General features: G+C 48.4%; 1 protein-coding gene across 6 annotated transcripts in view; it reads right to left on the reverse strand.

Moving 5' to 3' along the window:
- SLC4A5 (solute carrier family 4 member 5) overlaps nt 1–22573 on the reverse strand; it is an 84745-nt gene that overhangs the window by 48545 nt on the left and 13627 nt on the right. For 5 of the 6 annotated variants that reach the window (XM_074332195.1, XM_074332194.1, XM_074332192.1 and 2 more), the window contains exon 4: nt 13105–13234. In XM_074332195.1, the coding sequence (XP_074188296.1) occupies nt 13105–13234 (130 nt within the window). Of the gene's footprint in view, nt 1–13104; nt 13235–17585; nt 17776–22573 lie in introns of those variants that run through there. The other variant, XM_074332196.1, reaches the window with a different exon arrangement.

Here is a 22573-nt window from a genome sequence, read left to right on the forward strand (position 1 = left end):
ATTGCCTTTTTTCCCCTCAAAAATACACAAATTATACTGTTACCTTGCCAGTCAAGACCCTTTTGCTACTCCACAGCCTTAACCCATTCATGCAAAGGTGATGTATACCAGCGAACGGGCCACTTGAGTTGATTTTTCTCTGCACTGTCTCATAAACATCCTGGGGGACATTCTCGGGCAGCTCTCTCCCACGACACCCCATTCTTCAGCTTTCTGCCTATACAAATGCACCTCCACCTGGAAGGAGGGGGTGAGAGGACGCCTCCTCTTTGCAACATCCTGTATTAACTTCAGATTGCAAGGACCATGAGTCCTCCCCGCCTCCCAGGACTTCAGCTGTTTGCACTGCGATAAGCATCCACAAAACATTAGCTCTGTACGCAAACCGATGAGGGCACCAACCCCCTTGAGCACAGTCTGCAGAAAAGCAAAGTTACCTATTTGGTTCATGGTAATACCAGAACTAGCTACCAGCATCCCTTGAGAACTTGATTTCCAAAAATTCTGGGATACTTGACAACTTCACTAGGGAACACCTCTCCAGTCTTCTTTGCAACTATTTCGGGAATCCAGATGTTGAAACAGCAAGCCTGCACCATGGAACTTAATTCTGTGTTTTTAATGGCTACAGCTAGAAACTAGCCCACTTTCACCTTGAGTGGAACATGGAAACATGGGGGACCCAAGCCCTGCAGCAGTGGTTTTCAGCTTCGGCTCCCTATTATTATAGAATTGCCCGGGGAGATTTTAAAAATACTGATTCCTGGATGGTTGCCCCATCAGGAGAGTGGCCTGGCCATGGAAACTCCCAGGTTATGTGACGGGACCTTGAGGTTTGACAGCCCTTGTTCTGTAATAATATAGAACTGTGTGACTAGGGATAGTTGGACCTGTTTGGGATACCAATGCAGGCAAGTCGCTCTGTGCACATGGGTCCCATTCTCCTTCTATAAGAGGAGACATGGCCTCTTTCCCTTAGGAAGGCCTAAGAACACCAGCTGAAAGAGCAAAACCAGGTCTCCAGAGCCTCCTTCTTAGCAAGGCCATGCTATGCTTTCGTTTCTCTGATTTTATGACTGGAGTGCATACTCTACACCAGTGCGTGTCAGAATTTAATGTGCATACAAATCACCTGGGCATCTTGTTAAAATGCAGATTCTGACTCAGCAGGTCTGGGATGGGGTCCAAGATTCTGCTTTGCTCACGAGCTCTGTCATGCAGGGTCTCTGCTCCTGCTCCCCGCACAAGAATGCAGGATATGGTGAGGCCAAAAAGGAACACCCATGGAGCCATAGATAGGGGAGTCATACCACTATATTCTTGCTGGCGGCTGGTCGAGACACAAAAGCAAATATCCACCAGTACCCCAACAAGAGTTCTTCCTGTACCCCAGTCTTGCTGGCAGCCGGGTGAGACACAGGAAGTAGGATCCACACGATCCACAATCCTCCATCCACACTTGCTAACCCCACTTGCTGGCAGCCGGGTGAGACACAGGAAATAGGATCCACACGATCCACAATCCTCCATCCACACTTGCTAACCCCACTTGCTGGCAGCCGGGTGAGACACAGGAAGTAGGATCCACACGATCCACAATCCTCCATCCACACTTGCTAACCCCACTTGCTAGCCGCAATCCGCCATCCGCTTCTCCCCCAGCCAACCCACCAGCCAACCAACCAACCAACCCCCTAGTGTAGCCAAGGCAGTTAGATGTTAGATTAGTGGCTAATGGCTAACCGGTAACAGCTGATGGCCACCAAGCCACAGTGGATGGCCATCTGATTATAGCTGATGGCCATCTAATAACTGAGCCAGCACCTTTCCACATGAGGCCGAGAGCCTGGAAGCTGCTCACTGGGACTCTGTCCCCACAAGCTCCCAGGCATGCTGATACTGGTGGCCACCTTAAAGGGTCATGGGTCTATACAGTAGAACGTCCTCTTTCTTCTCTGTTTTCCAGATCTGACCCTTTCTTTCTCCATTCCCCAGCAAGAGTGCCACTTCCTCTACAAGCTTCTCTCAGTTATCCTGCTGACTTCTCCCGTAACAAACACCTAGGACAGGTGTTAAGCAAGCATCCGTACCCCCTGGAAGGCTTGTGGAAATACAGATTACAGGGCGCCACCCCAGAGTTTCTGATTTCATAGGTCTGGGGCGGAGGGGAGGGAGTGCCAAGAATTCGGACATTCCTACCAGCTCCCAGGTGACGTGACGCTGCTGATCCAGGGTCCACCCTTTGAGAACAACTATCCTGGGATGACGATTCTGAAAGTTGGTTGCACATAAAAACACCTAAAATGCTTTTAAAATCTGTAAGTCTAAGTCATATCGTAGACCAACTTACATCAGAATGTCCGGGTGGAACCCAGGCAACTCTGCTACAGACTGTTCTAGGTAAAAGTCCTGACTTCTGGGACTCAGAGGCTAAAATAACAAGCAATTGTAGTCAATTGTGTTTCCTGGCTGTTCGGTATATACAGATGGTCCCTGACTTATGATGATTAGACTTAACAACGTTTTTACTTTACGATGGTGTGAAAGAGATGGGCACTCAGGAGGAACCATACTTTCTGAGCTTTGATCTTTTCCAAGGCTAGCGATATGCGGTACGATACCGTCACGATGCTGGGCAGCTGCCACGAGCCGTGGCTTCTAGGGAGCCACGCGATCAATCACCAGGGTAAACAACTGATACTCTACCATGTACTGTGTTGCCAGCATTTAGGGGATATTGTGTTTTTGCATCCATCACGTCTACAAAATGCCAGCATTTAGGGGATATTGTGTTTTTGCATCCATCATGTCTACAAAATGCCCATCTGTGTCTGCTGCTCCTGGTGACAAGAAGAGGAAGGCAGTTATTCTTGAGACAAAATTCAAGCTAACTGCCCAACTATAGGCTAATGTGTGTTCTGAGAGCATTTAAGGTAAGCTAGGCTAAGCTACTCTGTTCAGTAGGTTAGGTGTAGTAAATGTATTTCCAACTTACAATATTTTCAACTTACGAGGGGTTTCTCGGGACTTAGCCCCATGGTAAATCAAGGAGCATTTGTACCTGCCTCCCCAAACAGACGTCAAGCTTCTGGAGGAGAGGGACAGTTTCTCATCTGGTGTCCCACATGGCCCCTGCCCAGAGCTGCCCTCATGAAATGCTTGTTCCGTCCTCCGTGAGGGTAGCAAGGCCTCACTGATGATTTTGGGTGAAGTCTGGCTATGCAGAAGTGACTGGGGAAAAGAGAGCTCGACCGTGGTGGGGTTTGAGTGTGTTTGAAAATACTGAGAATGATCTCAGCAGTGATCAGCATAGTCTAGCAACTGCGCAAGCTGTCTCCTGATGGAAGAAGACGCCCCCACCAATGAAATAGTCTTGTGAAAAAGTCACACTGGACTCAGATAAGCCTGGACCCAACTATCACTTTAGAGGAAATACAGGGGCAGAGGAACAGGTTAAATGCCACACAAGGACAGACACAAGGAACAAAATGCAGAATGTAGAAAACGGCACAGGGCAAATAACGCAATTTCTTTTACAACAACTACAAAGGAAAAATAAAGGAGGAACCTGTAGCTTAAAAATGACTTAAGAGGGGCCGGCCCGGTGGCTCAGGTGGTTAGAGCTCCGTGCTCCTAACTCCGAAGGCTGCCGGTTCGATTCCCACATGGGCCAGTAGGCTCTCAACCACAAGGTTGCCAGTTCAGTTCCTCGAGTCCCGCAAGGGATGGTGGGCTCTGCCCCCTGCAACTAAGATTGAACACGGCACCTTGAGCTGAGCTGCCTCCCGGATGGCTCAGTTGTTGGTTGGAGCACGGGCTCTCAACCACAGGGTTGCCAGTTCAATTCCTCGAGTCCCGCAAGGGATGGTGGGCAGCGCCCCCTGCAACTGAAATTGAACACGGCACCTTGAACTGAGCTACCGCTGAGCTCCCGGATGGCTCAGTTGGTTGGAGCGTGTCCTCTGAACCACAAGGTTGCCGGTTCGACTCCTGCAAGGGATGGTGGGCTGTGCCCCCTGCAACTAGCAACGGCAGCTGGACCTGGGGCTGAGCTGTGCCCTCCACAACTAAGACTGAAAGGACAACAACTTGAAGCTGAACAGCACCCTCCACAACTAGGATTGAAAGGACAACAACTTGACTTAAATAAATAAATTAAAAAAAAAAAAAAATGACTTAAGAGACATATCTCCCAAATGCAATGTGTGGACCAATTATATTTTAAAACTATCAGATGATCTGGGAACTATGGGCACTGTCTGGATAATTCCACGAAAATAAGAAGTTACTGTCACTTTTTAAAAAATGTGCCAGTGCTCTTGTGGTTGTGATAAAAAGAAAGAGGCCTTTACCCACGAGAATTGAAAACAGGGTGTTCAAGATATATTTGCATATCCACGGTCATAGCAACATTATTCACAGTAGCTAAAAATGTGGACACAAACCAAGTGTCCACCAATGGATGGATAAGCAAAATGTGGTCCGTACATATGGTGGAATATTATTGAGCCTCAAAAATAGAGGAAGTTCTGATATATCCTATGACATGGATGAACCTTGATGACATTAGGCAAAGTGAAATAAGCCAGTCATGAAAGACGAATACTGTATGATTCCACTTACATGAGGCATTTAGAGTTGTTAAAATCATAAAGATAGAAAGTAGAATGGTGGTTTCCCAGGGTTGGAGGGAGGGGGGAATGGGGAGTTACTGTTTAATGGGTAGAGAGATTCAGTTTTATAAGATGAAGAAAGTTATGGAGATGGATGGTGGTGATGGTTGCACTAAATGATGAATGTATTTAATTCCACTAAAAATACATTTAAAATAGTTAAGATGGTAAATTTTATGGTAAGTGTGTTTTACCACAATAAAAAAAAAAAGGAAAAGAAAGAGGCCTTATCTTTTAGAGACACATGTGGAAATATTTATGGATGGAATGATACGGTGTCTGGGATTGGTGTCAGCATGACCCAGTGTGTGGGTCTGGGGCAGTGGGCAGGGCGAGAGGTACAGTCTGGCCATGAGGTAGCCAGAAACCATTGACGCTGGGTGATGGGTTCATGGGGGTTCATTCTACTACCTACTACTTTTGCATAAATTTGAATTTTCCATAATAAAATGTTTTTAACCACTTTTCAGAATGAGTAAAGGAATGGGCTCTTTAAAAAGCCTCTGACCAAAGCCAGGTGTCAACTCTTGGAAGCCTGATAAACCGGTTAATGTGCAATCCCAAGCAACTCTGCAAAGTCACCTTCGTGCCACGGTTGGCTTCAAAAAGTGGGGAATTAGAATTGGCAAAGCAGGTCAAGTGGAAGAAAATCTCCGGGCTGGAAAAGGACTCTCAGGGATTTTGTCTGGGCCAGGGGCGAGCACAGGCACCCTTCTCCCAGCTGGGAAGGAGCTAAACAGCACCTCGAAGAGTCACATGTCACAGAAAGCAGTTCTCTGTCACACATAGGGGGTGCAGAGGGGAGGCCTTTTCGGTGACTAGTAACTCGGTCACAGATATTAGAGGAAGTTGCTGTTCAGTTAATACCAAGAGTGGTAGAAAGTGTGTGGAGCGAGCTACCAGGTACAACCAGGGCTTTCCAATGCTCAAACCACGGGATGTGAGAAGAAAAGGGAGGTGCTGTTTAAAGAAGGATCTGGAAAGGACTGAAAACTGAGAGACCTGAATTCTAGTTCCACCCTCAGATGGAGACTTAAATGATAAGCCCCACTGGCCCTGCCCTGGATGGCTTATGGACCAGCGGCTCTCAACCTAAGCTGCTTTAGGATCATCTGGGAGCTTTCAGCAAATCTCAACATCCAGGCTGAACCCCAGAATCTCAGGGGCCTAAGAATCCGACATCAGTGCTTTTTTAAAAAAAGACATAGGTCTTTGAGGAGACAAAACAAGGAGTGGGCCATTATGTGAAAAGCAAAATCTGGAGACTACAGATAAACATTGTGATTGGCGTGAAGGTCTTTTCTGTACTTATTTTGCATATCGTTATCGTTACATTGTGTCCTGGTTAATTTGCAAAGATCTCCCTCATTTTAAAGATTTTTAAAAATATACAATCTGCTATAGAATGCAACCTTTAACGTCAGGGTTACGTTGCCTCTAAACATTTGTTTTAAGACTTATATTTGTGTGAATTTGTTTCTTAAATGAAGTTAAGCTTACCTAAAAGTTGTGAGTACACACCCACACTGCAGGAATGCTCTATCGATGTGGCCCCACTGACTTTGCTCTGTAACTGTCCCATCCCTACGCCACCACCCATCACCCTGAGACTTGACATCCATGTATTAGTTACAGAGTATCACGACATGGTGTTTCCTTTTCTGCCTAAGGCCTGTTGGTAATAAATTTGATGACTCTAACAGATTCATTTCTTAAAAGTAATATGAATGTGAGTTTTTCCCCATTATCTAGGAAAGCTATGTAATTTCATCTTGAATCACATCAGAGTCACATCACAGACCTGAATTTTCCGGCATGCAAGGTAGTCTGATGGTGGGGTTTCTCCCCTCCTGAGAACTGCAAATGTGGGAACTGTCCGAGGATGCCCTCTGTTGTGGGTGTAGTTCCTCCGGCTGACCAGCCTCCAGGTCAGCCTGTCATGGAGAAGCTGCCAGCCAGTCATGGAGAGGCCCTGCCTTCTCTGCTCACTTAACTGGCCTTCCCATCATACTCACTGGCCAGCTAATGCCATCTTACCACCCCGGGTCCACTGTGTGATGGCTCGGTCCCCTTGGCTGTGGACTGGTGCTTCCCCAACCTGACTGCAGGCCCTTGGAAGGTGGTCCCTCTTGGTCGGCTAGGTCTCATGAAGCCCCTCCCTAAGCTGTGCTAACTATAAGTGATCACTAAGTCCCCGGGGAAGGAACGCCCCCTAGCACAGACCCCATTCTGTGTTCACACAGGTCAAAGGTGAGAGCACTGGCTTCTGAGGCCTGGGGGACCTTGCCCACTTCTCTCTGCGACTTGATCCAGGTTCTGATTCGTATAAAATCACTTTTTCCCACTTGCCCAGCATAAGCATCAGGTCAGTGTTTGACTACTGGAGGGAGCGGGATTAGATATTGGATGTGAAAGTTGCTTGATAATGACAAATAGATAAGCATCAAACCAAAGTCAAACAACCTTAAAACCTGAGGCTTACCTGCCTCAGGACCTCCTGGCAATCTGCAATTCCTGCAGTCAACTCTCCCACGCTCCTCTATCCTTCAACAAGAGACCAGTCTGGAAATCACCAGCCCAGAACTTTCTCAACTCTGCTAGGAGCCCCCCAACCTGTGACAGGGCTCTGCACCCTCCATCCAACAGCCCTTCTCTGCTTCTTGCATTTTTAAACTATTCTCTTTCATCTGGTTCCTTTCCGTCAGCCTTCAATACGCTCAGATCTTTTTCATCCTTAAAAACAAAACACAAAGACCTCTGTGACCTCATGTTCCCCTTGAGAGTCTTCTTTAACTTCTGCCCTCCACAAATGAGCATCTTGAAAGAACTGTCCGACTGAACCCACATTCACCCTTCTGACTCTCTTCTCCACCCTCTGCCCCCACCCTCCCCCAAGACTGCTCGGGTGTCTCCATCCTGTGATACTGTCCAGTTCTTCCCCCACTTGGGGCCCCTCCCTCTCTCTTAATGTCTCCCTGCCCTGGTTTCCTCTTGCTCCCCTCTCTCTGTGGCTGTTCCAGCTCTGTCTCCATGGAGGGTTCCGCTCCCTCTGCCCATTCCTTATGCGTGTTCCCAGGGGCTGTGTCCTGGGCACTCTCCCCACTCTGCAGATCTCAGGCACAACCATGTCGTTTCCTGTGGGTTTGATGTCCACCTGGAAGCCGAACTCCAGGTCTCTATGTCTGCATGGCGCCTGCTGGACACCTCCCCTTGGAGGGTCCTCAAGCGTAACGTGTCCAAAATGGAACTCATCATCAACCTCCCCCAAAGAAAACAAAATTCCCAAAGCAACCAAACCTTGCGACGCCTCTTGTGCTTCCTAAACTGTTACCATGAGTTACCACTTGCTCAAGCTGGAAACCTGGGCGTCTCCCTGACGTTCCTTCTCCCCTACATGCCGTCTGTTACGACGGCCTGTCAGTTCTACCTGTTAAGACACATCTCAGATTCAGTAAAAAGTCAGTGGTTACCAGGGATTAGGGAGGAGAGAGGAATGATAGAGCACAGAGGATTTTTAAGGCAGTAAAACTATTCTCTATGATATTATAACAGTGGATACATGTCGTTATATATTTGTCCAAACCCATACAGGGCACAACACCAAGGGTGAACCCTAACGTAAACTATGGCCTTTGGGTGATTATGATGTGTCGGTGTAGGTTCATCAATAGTAGCAAACGTAACCCTCTGATGGGGGTGTTGGTAATGGGGGAGGCTGTGTGTGCAGGGGCGGGGGCACACGGGAACTCTATACCTTCTGCTCAGTTTTGCTGTGAATCTAAAACTGCTCTAAAAAATAAAGTATGTTTAAAAGAAATATATATACACATATACATTTAATCTCTCTCTCTCTGTATGTGTATATATATATATATATATATATATATATATATATATATATATACTCAAAAAATAGGTCTCAAACCCACCCCTCTCTCTAGTCCCACTGCCAGCATCTTGGTTCAGGGTCTTGTCATCTCTCACCTGGACCAGCCTCCTAACCGACCCAGTCTTGTCTCCTTCTGTACATTCTCCGTTCTCTACACTGAAGCCAGAGTGATCTCTCCAGCAGACAGTCCTGTCCTTCTCCTACCCGCAAGCCCCTCACTGGCCCGCTGAAGCCCTCAGCATCGAGTTCACACTCCACAGCACGGCCAGCGCAGGACCTGCCACTCCCGCCCCTCGCTCTACAGTCCAGCCACAGGGAATTTCTGCCTCTTCCTTTGTGTCTGTGTCCCCTGTTCCGGGGCCTCTTCCCCCTTCTGTCCCCTCTCCTGACTAACTTTGACCATCCTCAGGTCTCAGTATGAACACCTCTTCTCCCTGGACTTCTTCCTTGGCCCCTCTGGTCCTGTTAGGTGTCACTACACTGTCCCTTCAGAACACCCCATCACCAAATGCCCCGTTATTCACTTCTGTGTCCCATGAGACTGAGAACAGGGATGGCAGTTGTTGTGTTTATTTTTGTATCTCCAGCACCTGGCCCAGGGCTTACAGATAGGAAACCCTTCGTAAATGATAGCTGAATGAATGAGTGAGGTTTATTGACTTCTGTGCTAAGAGCTCTCAGCTTACTGCTCTGCTTTATACATAGTAGTGGTCAGCTCTGGCCCCAAAAGGGTGAGCCCAGGTGAGCGGTGAGAACAGAGGGCTAGAGGTGCGTTCTGCCCCAGACTAAAAGCAGAAACGATGCGAGGAGGGCAATCTATAAGCGCTTAAGTGGGAACAGTTTCAGGGTGGAGACAAAGTTTAGGCTTTCCCTTCTGTCCCATGTAGAGTGAGAAAGCATCCCCACCTATGTGCTGAGAACAGTTCAGGGCTTTTGAAAATGCCCGGATATGTTTTAACCCAACTAAGCCGACCCACTTCTCCTGCCTCTCTTTCTTTCCATCCCTGGTCACGGCAGGAATGTTCTCAGAGTGTATGTGTCTCATAAGAACCTTCTGGCAAGTTCATGCTTTTGGTCTTTTCTTGACTTGAGATCAAAGGCAGCTTGGATTTGAAATTTCAGAGCTCTTAGAAGGCTCTAAGCTCTGGATATTTTTGAGTAACCCCAAAGGCCCCCCACATTTGGGCAGGTTCCAGCTCAGGTCATTCTCCTTCCCTCCCTGTCCTTGTCCCCAGGCCAACTTGGACTTGAGAGAGGACGGAATTCTGGGTGAATTGTTTGCTGGCAGCGAGGGAGTCGCTGGCCCCCACCCACCTGACCCAGCCCTCCCTTCAGGCAAGGTCAATATCTGAGGTCAGCTGCATTTCCCTCCCGGGAAAGCCAAAGACACAGTTAATAAAAATCTATCTTATTAACGGCCTGACCTACCAGCATTGATCACATTAGAAATGACGCCTACACACAGTCCCATTGTGCACAGAGGGCCAAGGCTCTGAGCAGCTCAGAAAGCCCTTTAAATCCGTCTCGGGGTAACTCCTTCTCCAAGGGCCCAAAACATCCCCCAAACTAATAACTCTCCACAAAGCACTGCCGGGAAAATTCCTCACGGATTTGAGATTTTCACTCTGTTAATCTCCTAGCTCAATAAAGCAAACATTCCTGCAGCAAATATAATACTTTTATTAAAGGGTCCCCTCCCCCGTTCTCTTTGATGTGGGTATAGTCCTGCAACCCCCCCAGCCCCACCCCCACCACCCGGCTTGAGTGTCTGTGTGAGGTGTTGGCCCCCCTCCCCACCATTTTCTCCTGTTACTCCAAGGAAGCCCAGAACCCTCTAGGATTTGCTTATTCTTGAATTCTGGAAACTTCTGAGACCGCTGATTAAACTGAGGAGATCCCACAGCCTGTCAGCTGAGAGAAATGCTTCCCATTCTTTTGTGGGGGTGACAGGCCCCAAACCAGCCTGGCCCCAAGCACCTCTACGGTTCCAGTGTGCCTGAAGGAGCCCCCAGCACACCTTCCTAGGCCAACAGTGAAACCCTCCCTCTGACCTCTCTAGAGGTTTACTGGTCATACCTCCAACAGTTAGCTGGAAACAAGATGGGGTCAGCTGGAGAGAATAAAGGAGCCTGGGGTAGAGAAAGGAGACGTGGTAGGGAGGCCCCAGCTCCTCTCCTCACTGCTTCCACACCCAGGTTGTCCCTCAAGCTACTCCTCTCTCAGCTCTGCTTGGACTGGGGTTCAACCATGTTAACTTCTTCCAGTCACCACTTTCCTCTCACTGTTGGTTTGAGCTCCACTCAGGTTATACTGAGGCCCTCCCAGGGCCTCCTCAGATGCTGTCCTCAGAAAGGCTGCCTTGTGGGAAAACCCACCAGCTTGCAGATGGTAACAGTCAGTCCCCTTCATATTTCAGGAGGAGCCTCCTTCTAGAAACGTCATCATCTATAGCTTACCAGTTTTGTGGCAGGGTCTGTAGTGGGAAAAGCTCTATGGATCCACTCAGGGAGACTAGAAAGTGGGGATTTTATCTATGGGGACAGCCAATCAGGTCTCTGAGGGCCCTGAGGCTCTCAGAAAGGGCTCTGTGGGTGTACGTGAGAGGCCCTCTTGGAGGGTCTGGTTCTGGCATTTATTACCAGGGGTTCTGGATGCAGACCTTGCCCATGGTGGAGAGAAAGCACCCTTTCCCTATTGGGCCTCTGAGAAGGCCCTTCTCAACTTTCTTTCTCTCTATTTGAACCTTTGGACAGAAAAATGCACTTGTCCAGAGACGCACTAGCCCCTCAGAGGAATTAATCTGCAACAGCCCAGACTGGGCCATGGTCATTTGAAATGTCTTCCCCTCTCTTGTCAGCCCTGGATATATGTCCTAGGCTCTGCGGCTGTTCCCATTTATCTCCTCCCCCAGTGGAATTGCCTCCAGACTTATGTCCTCCCGTGGAAATAAAATACAGAGTCTCTGGAAGTTGGAGGAAGCGGAGAGAGGTGGCCAAGAAAATGGGGAAAGCATGACAAAGTGCAGAAGCCCTCAAGTTGGGGAGTGAGACAGGCCTGGGCTAGAACCCAGAGTTGGCTACCGGCATGTTCTGACCCTTGCAAGCTATTTGCCCCCTGAACCTCAGTATCCTCATCTGTAAAATGGAGATAATATAATAGTTCCCACCTTCTCAGGGTCATTGTGCAGCCTGAGTGAGATGAGCCTGGGAATTGTTTCGCACATCGTAAGGGCTCACTGAACGGGCCGATGAGAAGGCTCAGTGGCTTCCAGACGGGGCCTGAGCCCAGCCATGAGGCCAGCAATTCATTCCTTCCCTGAGGCCTGCACAGATTGGCTAGTTCACCCAACGGCCTTTCTTCCAGGACAGAGTGGGGATGGGGAGTGGGGTGGGGAGGGGAGCTTGGGGATGTTGAAACCTGCCCCTCTTCACTCTGCAGAACAACTACCCAGGTAAGTGAGGTTGGTGGGGGAGGGAAGAACCCAGGCCGTGGTTGGGGGCAGCTGCCAGGCTGTGGGCGTCATGGTGGCCCCCTGGCAGAGCCAGTCCTGGGCACAGCTGGTCCGTGCATTCTCAACCGGGCAATATCAGCCCCAATGGGGTAAAAATTGGTTCTTGGGGGAGCAAAAAAGTTTTGGATATTACAATGGTTTGTGGCACTTCAAAGCTCAGCCTTACCTGATGAAATCTTATTTCTCAGAAGTATTTCATGTCTCTCATTAGCAACAAATTCTAATTTAATAAAGTGAGCTTAAACTAAAATTTTCTCGGGGTAGGGGATGCTAAGACAGAAGAGGCTGAGAAACACTGGTGTGATCTGTCTTGCAGAGTCTCAACTTCCTTCCCAGGGTCCTCCTCCGCCTCTCACCAGCCCCTCCTATCAGATCCTTCCTCCTCCTCCCTGCGCCCTTGGCAGCATTTAGCACTGCTGACCAGTCCGGTTCAGTTCAAAGGTCACTCTGTCCCAGGCCCTGGGGTCTCGCCAGCACTACTTATCCTGATCCTCTCTCGGCTCCTGTGACTTCACCCCGCGGCTCCCTCCAGCCTTCTGTCTCTCCTCTTCCTTCTAGTGCCGCTCCCCACACCCGCCTCCATAGCTCCGCTCTGATGGTCCTGCCCCAAACTCCACCAAGGCCCATTTCTTCAGTGGCCCCCTGGGCCCCAGCCCAGCCGGTTTGGTGCTTCCCTTTCTATTACTAATACAGCATTTAGTTTAAACCATTTGACATGAGAAAATATAGGCCTGGTATTATTCTCTAATGTCTCATGGGTGTCTGTTCTACCTTCCCACTTGGATTTTAATTTCCTTGAGGATAAAGACAAAGCCCTAAGTTTCTGTTTGCTCCTTAGTGCCTGACCCAGTTCTGGATACCAAGGAAGGCAGATGGGAAGCTCTTTAGGGCCCAGGAAGGTCCCTGGCGGAACTCAGAATGCAAGGTGTCATTGGTTGGTGGTCTTCCCACCAGGAGGCCCAGCCCAGCGTGGATCCTGAGCAGACCGCAGTGGGAGGCCCCCCTCTACTTCCCACGGGGGCTCTGCTCACCTGGCCGACTCCTTCCACTCCATCTGGTCTCCATCGTGCTGTAGAGTGTCCATCTCTGTGAAGAGGGTGGGGTTGGGAGCCTCATCTTCCTCCCCCAGGATGTCCTGCAGCTGCTCAGCAGCTGGAGACCCTGCAAAAGGAGGAGAGTATGGTCCTCTGAGTGCCCCGTGAGGGGCAGAGGGCTGCAAGGCCAGCTGAAATGGAGCCAAGGGCAAGGAAAAGGTATTTCCTAATTCAGTAAAACCAAATCCAGCTTCTGGGTGAAGCTGAATTCAAGCCTCTGTGCATTGGAGGTGGGTGAGATATTCTTTGAGAGAACAGAGACGAAAGGATTTAGCCCGCATCCAAACTCCAGGGTCTTGTAGCTGACAATGAAGGATGGAAAATGGCCAGCGCCGGGGCAGCAGCAAGGATGGGGAGTAGAATAGAAATGAGAAAAACTCTGACCCAACTTCAGCATAGCAAATCCCAGAGGGATTCCTTTCCCATTGGGCCCCAAACCAATTTCCAACATTGACCTTGACGGGATAGGCAGCTGTGTGAAAGGACGTACTCGCAGCAGCGTGACACGCAGGCCCACCTTCTTCATAGGCACGATGACAGCCTGTTCCTGAGCTCCGAGTCTGCTTTCCAACCGCCCACTGCACGTTGCCTCATAGGTGTGTCTCAGGTACCTCAAAAGTTAGCATTCCGATACTGAACGTGTACCCCTCCCAACATGCTTCTCCTGTTTTCTTCTTCCTTCTTTCCTTCCTTCCTTCCTTCCTTCCTTCTTTCCTTCCTTCCTTCCTTCCTTCCTTCCATCTTTCCTTCCTTCCTTTCTCTCTCTCTCTTTCTCTCAATTTGAATGGGTGCCTGCTATGTTCCAGGTGCTACAAAACAAAGCTATGAAGAAGGCCCATATGTCCTTGCTCTCTTAAACATCTGTTCTAGTGGCAGAGACAGACAATAAACAAGTAAACAAATCCACAAACAATTATTTCAGGTAGTGATAAGTGTTCTGAAAAATAAAATCACCAGGGGCAAAATTAGATAACATGATCAAGAAAGGACCCTCTGAGGAGGGCGTATTTGAATTGACATGAAAGATGGCAAGGAGCCACTTGTACATACGCGTATCTGGAATAAGACTGCTCCAGTGTTCCCAAGAACCCGAGCTGGGAGTGTGCTGCTCAGTGTGTCGACAGCATGGTGAGCAAGAGAAAGAGGTTTGACATGACATCAAATGTCTTGGTTGAAGACAGAACTGTCCACCCAACTGCACAGGCTAGACACCCTGGCGTCACCTCATGTGCCCTCTTCCTCTCACCTCCACCCGCATACTGAAAGTTTCCAAGAATACATTCCCTCCTCACCGACCCCATCGTCCTGCCCTGGTTCAGTGTCTCCCTGACTGTCTCCTGGGCTTCACCAAGTCTTCCCTTCCTCCAAATCTCCTCCGTCCCTCAGTTCGTCATCCACTTTGGCCCTCACTTATTTCTTCATGGACTCCCAACGGTCAACAATTTCAACTCCTCTTTCATCACACCTTCCACTTGTACTCCTTGACTTCCCAATAAAACCAGCCAGCCAGTGCCCAAACAAGAGTTCACTGGCCCAGTCTTCATCTCTGCAGGTGTGTCCTGGGGGTACAGGGTACTGTACAGTGGGGTACACTGGAACAGTGGAGGCAGGGTGTTTTCAATCTAGCTAGCTATTGGTATGAATCTCAAAATTGCCACTAACTCATGAGTGAAGCCTGAGTGAACATGGCTATTGGGAGGAATAAACCAGATAAGGAGAATAAGACACGTGACACGTGACACGGGGCCTGGAAAGTTAACAGGTGCTAATCCCTTCACCGCCAACTCCAGCACCCAGGATCACGAGCCCTGCTGCAGAAAACCACCCCGCTGTGCCAATGGAGGGTTTCTACTCTAGTAGGTTTCAGAAGTGTGGCCACCTTCCACTCACCCTTGTCAGCACCCTTTCCCATGTCTAACCTTCGCTCCTCTCTTGAAGCCTCTGGAACCATCTCCTACCTCACTTCGCCAAGAAAATACAGGCCTCCAGACATGAAATCCATCAATTTCCTCCCTCCTAATCCCTCTATTCTTTATTACTGTTGCATTCCATCTTTGTACAAAGGACTCCTACCTCCAGCTTAATCTCTAGCCCCATTCATTCCCTTCTGCTGGATCCTTATTTCATCAACCACCCTCTTTCGCCAGCCTATGAACAACAGCTCTTCCTAGCCTAAAATGCTCTCCCCTGAACCTGCCTGCCTTCCAAGCTCTTCCGCTTTCCTTTCCCTTCCTTTCCTCTCAACTTCTTGAAGGAGTGGTCTACACTTGCTGTCCCCACTTCCTCCTGACCCAGGTACTTCCCAACCTGCTGCAACTGGCTCAGTCCCACCAAACTAAGGACATTGAGTAAGGCAGAGATTGCAAACTAGCATCTTGAAGATGTGTTTGATTCAGCCCTCGTAGAGTATAAACGTTTTTGAAATTGTTGCTAACATAAAGAATTGTGAGATCTTATATAAAAATCCAAATTTCTGACTTTTCTCGAACATTTAGATGCTTTGATGACCGTGCCAACATTCCTGCTTGGCAACAATCCATCAGAGCTGAGTGACGGCTGCCTGCTTCACTTGGGCGTATGCATCTTAGTTTACCAGTCCCCACTATTCCCTCCTTTGCCCTGCTAGTCTCATGTACATGATGCACTTGAGCTTACAACCCCACCCTCAGATGTTTCTTGCTGTCTTATACTCAAAACACTAAGTTAATTAAATCAATCAAACTGACAGTATTGTTTAGCTGTGGTCTGGCTTATCTCTTCGGGTCACCAGTGGTGCTGACTGCTCCCTGGATTGAAATGCTACTCTTGGGCGGCCAGATGGCTCAGGTGGTTAGAGCACGAGTTCTTAACAGCAAGGTTGCCGGTTCAAATCCCACATGGGATAGTGGGCTGTGCACCCTGCAACTAAAGATTGAAAACAGCAACTGGACTTGGAGCTGAGCTGCACCCTCCACAACTAGATTGAGGGACAACAACTTGGAGCTGATGGGCCCTGGAAAAACACACTGTTCCCAATATTCCCCAATAAAATTTATGGGGGAAAAAAAAAAGAAATGCTACTCTTGTCTCTCATAACACAGCACTTTCTGGGTATTTTGTCCTATCTCTTTGAGGACTCCTTCTCAATACCCTTCTCTGGCCCCTCTTGCCATCTCACTTAAATCTTGATCTTCCCCAGGTCACCCATGATTTCAGGTCCTGCCTGTATGAAGCATTTCCAGTTGCCCACAGGACTGCTCCATCGGGGAGTTCTGCAGCCTTCTCAAGTCAAACTCAACATATTCAAAACAGCTCTGCATCATTTCTTCCAGGCCCCCATCCCTGCCCTCCTCTGTTTTGATTAATAGCACCCCTGGCTACCCAGCCATCCAGACAAGAAATGTTGGACTCACTCCAGAAGCCTCCTTCTCTTTCACCATCCATGTCCTTCTTTCCTTTGCTTCCTAAATGTTTGCTTAGCTCTCTCCTTTTTCCCCACCCATTGCCACCATCTTGGTTCCGTTTCTTGTTATCTCCTGTTCCTGTCACTGCAGCCGCCCCTACTGCTCCCATGGCTGCTGGTTGTCCCATCCTTACTCCCTAGGTTCCAGCAGAGCTTGCTTTTATAACATTTCAAACATGTTCACGTGGCAGACTCCTGGGAGTCAGTGCTCTTTGGGCAGCACCATAAATATTGTGTATATGAGTTAAAAACAAATTTACTAGCAGAAAACACTATTAATTTATCTGTATATAGCTCAGTGGGCCTCGTTTATGTAAATGGATTTTATACCTCAATTTTTCTATTACTTTACACTTCCATCCTTTTTCATTGGCTTATTAATTGCTGACACTTGCTAGCAGATGTCAGAGGTTTAAGAAAATTGTGTAGAAGGAAAGCTAATAATTGAACAAATAATCTCACTTTTTCTTTAAATCAGGAGAAGACTATTTGATTTTGAGAGGACACACCAATTTTCTGTGTGATCAGAGTTCAAGAACTACTTTTCTAAAAATGCAGATTTGATCATGTTACTCTCTAGGTGAAAAACCTTCCATGGTTCTCAATTACCTAAACCCCAAGGTCTAGGACACGGTTCAAAACTTCCCTTCTGGTCCGGCCGTAACTTGCCTTTCTAGGTCATGTCATGTCCCTCAAATAGATGCCCTGGACTCCAGCCACCCTTGACCCCAACATTCCTTGACCCCAGACACCTGGACCCCAGACACCTGGACCCCACATGCCCTGCACCCCAGCCACATCAGACCACATTAGTTCTCTGAAGAAGAGGGCACATCACTCCGACTGTGTGCCTACCATTCCCTACGTTGGGAATCCCCTCCCCTCTCAAGGCCAGATAAGAAGGCAAATAAATGGAATAGTCATGGGGAAGTAAGACAGGGCAGACAGCAGGAACCGGCTTTGTCTGGGGCATTACCTGCTCCTTGGAATAGCTGAGAGCTGGGGTCTCCAGCTGTCGGCACTGCTTCTGGCCCCAGCCTGTTTCTGCTGCTGCCACCCTGGCCACTGCCCCCACACGTCCTCTTCTAGCCGGGCACAACAAACTCACTTTTGTTTCCAGTTAAGACCCAGGAGACGCGTGGGGTAAGGAGAAGAGAGAGAGGGGGGCAGAGGAGAAAGGGAGGGAGAGAGAGAGAGAGAGAGAGAGAGAGAGAGAGAGAGAGAGAGAGGGACTCAGGTACACTGGAGAGAGAAGGCTCAGCAAAACCTCCAGCAGGCAGCCGAGTCTCCACAGCAGCAGGGGCCTGTGAGGGGACTGGCAGAACTACCCCGTCCCCTCACCCCAATTAGTCCAAGGTGCCTGGGGGCTGGCCCTCTCCTCAGGCCCCTTTATAAAGACAGAGGCAGGATTTCCCTTGAGACTCCCCAGGGACTTCTTAAGAGCTCTGGCCCACAAGTGAGCTGGCTGGAGTGGCCTGGCCGGTAGGTCTCTCAGCCACACAGCCCAGAGTGGGGGTGGGGTTGCTGGGGGAGGGTTGCTGTGGGGTCTCACATTTCACAGCACCCACACTTGGTCAGTCATGTTCCATGGGGCTGGCTTCTCTCCTTCCCCAACTTTAAACCCCAACCCCTGATTGTCTTCCCTCTTCATCTACTTCTAAGACAAAGTCCCAGTGGGTGTCTTCTGAGAGCCAGTGAACAGTGGGAACTGGTCACTTCAGGGTGTGTGGTGAACCCCACCGGGGAATTATTTGCTCTGCCGAGAAACTCCTAATCTACTGGGTTCAGTTCAACAAGTGCTTACCGAGTACTCAGAATGTGCCAAGGTTGATTAGAGGTCACTGAGCGGCTGCTGCTCCAAGGAGTTCTGAAGCCTGAATTCACTCAGGCTTAGAGCTGGAAGGGAGCTTAGTGACCATCCAGCCCAAACCCTTCATTTCACGGATGAGAAACCTGAGACCCAGGTTACAGCACAGAAGGCTGCCGCAGGTCCCAGGTTAGGGGAGCCTGGAGGAGAGTGAAGCTGCTGACATCCCCCACCCACACTGCCCTGCTGGTGGGTTCCACTTACCACATTTTCATACCTGAGGCTCAGGGATCAAATGTGGTCACTTGAAAGCTGAGAAAACAGCAGCAGAGGGTCAGCAGTGTGTGTTTACGTGCGGAATCCAAGCAAACGCCACCCTCAAGGATTTCCTGCCTTGGTGGGCTTCTCAGCAGCCAGGACAATGAGGGGGTGGGACCCTCCGAGAGTCCTGAGCTGTACAGCTCACACTGCACTATGGCCAAGTCAGCCCAGCTCCTCCTGAGCGCCTGCCTGCCACACCGAGTCAGGGGCTGGGGGTGACCTCGGCACCCCAAGAAACACCCAAAGAGAGATCACCAAGGATGCTAGATGGCTCTATTCATGTGGTGCTTTCAAGAGCAGAGATCTGGGTTCAACTCCTGACTCTGCTAATTACCAGCAGTAGGATCTTGACAAGACTTTAAGCCCTCTGAGCATGAGTTTCCCCATCTATAAAGTGGGAATTTTTACACCTACCTCACTGGATTATGGTGGCCATTGAGATAATATATACGATGTGATTGGCACCCAATAAAATGATACCACTCTTTTTGTTGTTGCCAACAGATGACACTTCCCTCCCTTATTACCAGTCACCAGCCTGGCCCTTCTAAACATTCCAAGGCTTCCATCCTTTTTAGCTTCCATCTATGTGCTGCTCCCCTACCCCCACCCTGAGGCCCCTCTCCTCTCTCTGCTCCTCCCTCCTGCCCAGGGAAAGTTAAGCACACCACAAGCTAAGCTACTGGATCAAGTGGTTCTAATGCACAGTGGGTCCCACATACCACGTTTCCCCAAAAATAAGACCAGGTCTCATATTAAGGTTTGTTCCAAAAGACGCATTAGGGCTTATGTTCAGGGCATGTCATCCTGAAAACTCATGCTAGGGCTTATTTTCCAGTTAGGTCTTATTTTGGGGGAAACACGGTACATGCAGCATGTCAGAAGTTAATCCACGTAAATAATAGCCCCTCGGGTAGTACAGTGATGCCTAACTGCAGGAATGGACTCAATCAGCAGTTAGTTGCTGGGAAAAACACAGCTTCGGCAGGAACAAGCTTCAGGAAGCACACTAAAAGAAGCAACCAGAATCTTGCTTTTACTGGGTGGGGACTGTCCAGCCATCGGATTAGCAAAGCACAAAACGACCTACCAGACTATGAACGAGCAAGGCTTCAACTCTTAATAAAGACCCAGAAAGCACTTAGGACCCTCAGGAAGTCAGCATGAGGACACGGTCCTGCGTGCTCGGCTCCGGGCCAGTCCCTGCAGGGACTTCCTTTCTCTTAGGCTGCACACGAACTGCTGGACAACCAACTTGGAGAGTCAGGGTCTGTCTTGCTCACATTACGCTGCTGGCCCCTGACACAGGGGCTCACACAGCATGGGCACTCAATAAATATTGTCTGGGTGAAAGAATTTTACTGATTAACACTCACGAGTGTATCAGCTGGGATTAGGCTCAGCAAGAGAAGAGCCAAGAACAAGGAAATGGAGCTGGGGGTGGAGCTTGGTGGGGATTTTGGGTAGCCCGAGGCCACTGAGTATTGGGGAGTGGGAGACGAACCCAAGGGTTCCAAAGTCATGCTTGCAATCGTGTGAAGTTAGTCTTGAGACAGTAAAGTGCTTTTTATAGGAAGCTATAAACTCCATAAACTCCAAATGTGCTTGTTGATTGAGGAGGAGAGAATCTGCCCGCTTGTAGTGTTGATGGGAACCCCTCCTGTCACAGGTAGCTTTGGGGAGTCAGCCCAGCCCAAACCCCCTCCCAAATGGATGACCCTCTGGCAGCCATTTGTAGAATGCATGACCTGTGCCCCTTGGCCACAGTTAATTGGACCAGGAACGTTAATTGGACACCTCGCTGAAACCTGGAAATTTTGAATTAGGTTTCTGAGATAGCTGGGTCTTTCCTGATGGTTTCTGGAAGGGAGAACATGTAAACAGGATGCTGAGGGCACAGACAAGCAGAAAAGCCTGCAGAGATAGAGGGGAATGAAGCAGATCTATAGGAGAAGTCTGGGGGAGAGGCTATGCAGTTCCCGAGGTGACTGAGAGGGGGCTGCGTCCCCCACTGAGCCTGGCAGGTTGCTCTGCTGTGAGAAGCTCCTTTGCTGTTATCATATAATCGCTTTCTCTCTCTCTCTCTCTCTCTCTCTCTCTCTCTCTCTCTCTCTCTCTCTCTCTCACACACACACACACACACACACACACACACACACACACACACACACTCCATCCTTGCCCAAGCCAGCTCAAGTAGGTTTCTGATACTTGTGATAAAATTACCTTCTTAATCATGAGTCCCCTTATATGAAATTCTGGGGTATGGAGATTTTCTTCTGCCTACCTTCTTCAAAACTGGACTTAGAATGTACATCACTGTAGTAAAAAAAAAAAAAAAGAATAAGAAGGAATGAGGAATCTGTAAAAGAGAGGGCAGAGCAAAGGCAGAGCAGGCTGAAAGAAAAAAGAAAAGAAAGGAAAGGAAAGGAAAGGAAAGGAAAGGAAAGGAAAGGAAAGGAAAGGAAAGGAAAGGAAAGGAAAGGAAAGGAAAGGAAAGGAAAGGAAAGGAAAGGAAAGGAAAGGAAAGGAAAGGAAAGGAAAGGAAAGGAAAGGAAAGGAAAGGAAAGGAAAGGAAAGGAAAGGAAAGGAAAGGAGTCACTTTAACAAAGCTGCTAAAATTATTAACATCATTAAGGTTGAAGCATGAGGAAAGACTGTGTTCTTGTTCTAATTTGCCTGAGAAGTTAAACTTCTTGAACTTTTCCGTCCTGTGTCAATGCCGGGACATATGTCTGGACACACACCAGATCTCCAGACAACCCTCTGATTACGCCCTGAAGGACTCATATATCCAGGTCACCGGACATCCCTTATTCAGGCCACTGGACATGACCAGACCTCCTGATGTCCATCTTCTTAGCTGCCTGACATCTGACTGATAAGCATACCGGACCAATCCTAGGGCTGAGAATGCAGGACTAGTTATTCTCAAGAATGTATATTTTTACTATCAGAACTTTTAACTTGGCCTTTCTTCTTTGGAACACTTCTGGGTTTTTGCTTCACTGTGTTTCCCGATTGCAAACTCTAAGACCCTTGAATAAATCTTTATTATTTATTTCTAGCCAAAGCTTCCAGACTCTTCATGAGTTCATTCAACAAAATAAATGTCTTCTGTCCCAACCTTTGCTCTTTCCTCATCAGAAATGGGAAAAGAAAGACTACATGATATATATCCTTGGTCCTAAGTCCTTGGAACCATATGAGGCTCAAATGTCTGCCTAAAAAACTGCCTTTCTCTATTGTACTGCTCATCGTGGGGGTGGTTTTGACCTTTTAGAAACCCCAGAGTTGTTGAATACCTGGCAAATAGAAAACGGCCTTAATAACTTTTCACACTCCTCCTACCAGAAGGATCTCATAAGCCCTGGGTACCAGTCAGCCAAACCAAATCAATAACCACTTGCAGAGGAAAAAGATTTGGGCTCCTTGCTCTTAAACTAGGTTAATATATATATATATATATATATATATATATATATATATATATATATATATATATATAGAACTAACGTATGTTAAGTGCCTGCCATGCACTGTGCACCATGTGCACTATTTTATATCTGTTTATATAACATTTAGCAACTCACAATGGCTTAGTGTGACCAACAATCCCAGTTTGTTTGGGACTAACCTGGTTTTAGCACTGGAAGTCCCACATCCCTTGTCTTGGGAAACCCCTCTGTCTCAGGCAAACTGAAACAATTGGTCACCCTACAACCATCTTTCCCTCTACAGACAAAGATACCAGACTCCAGGGTCTACACACCCAGGTTGGGCTTGGTCAATCTCGTTTCTTTTGTATCTTGGCTCCAGTTCTTATTAGCCGAGAA

The sequence above is a fragment of the Rhinolophus sinicus genome, linkage group LG05 (genome assembly GCF_036562045.2).
Source record: "Rhinolophus sinicus isolate RSC01 linkage group LG05, ASM3656204v1, whole genome shotgun sequence".
Classification (NCBI taxonomy): domain Eukaryota; kingdom Metazoa; phylum Chordata; class Mammalia; order Chiroptera; family Rhinolophidae; genus Rhinolophus; species Rhinolophus sinicus.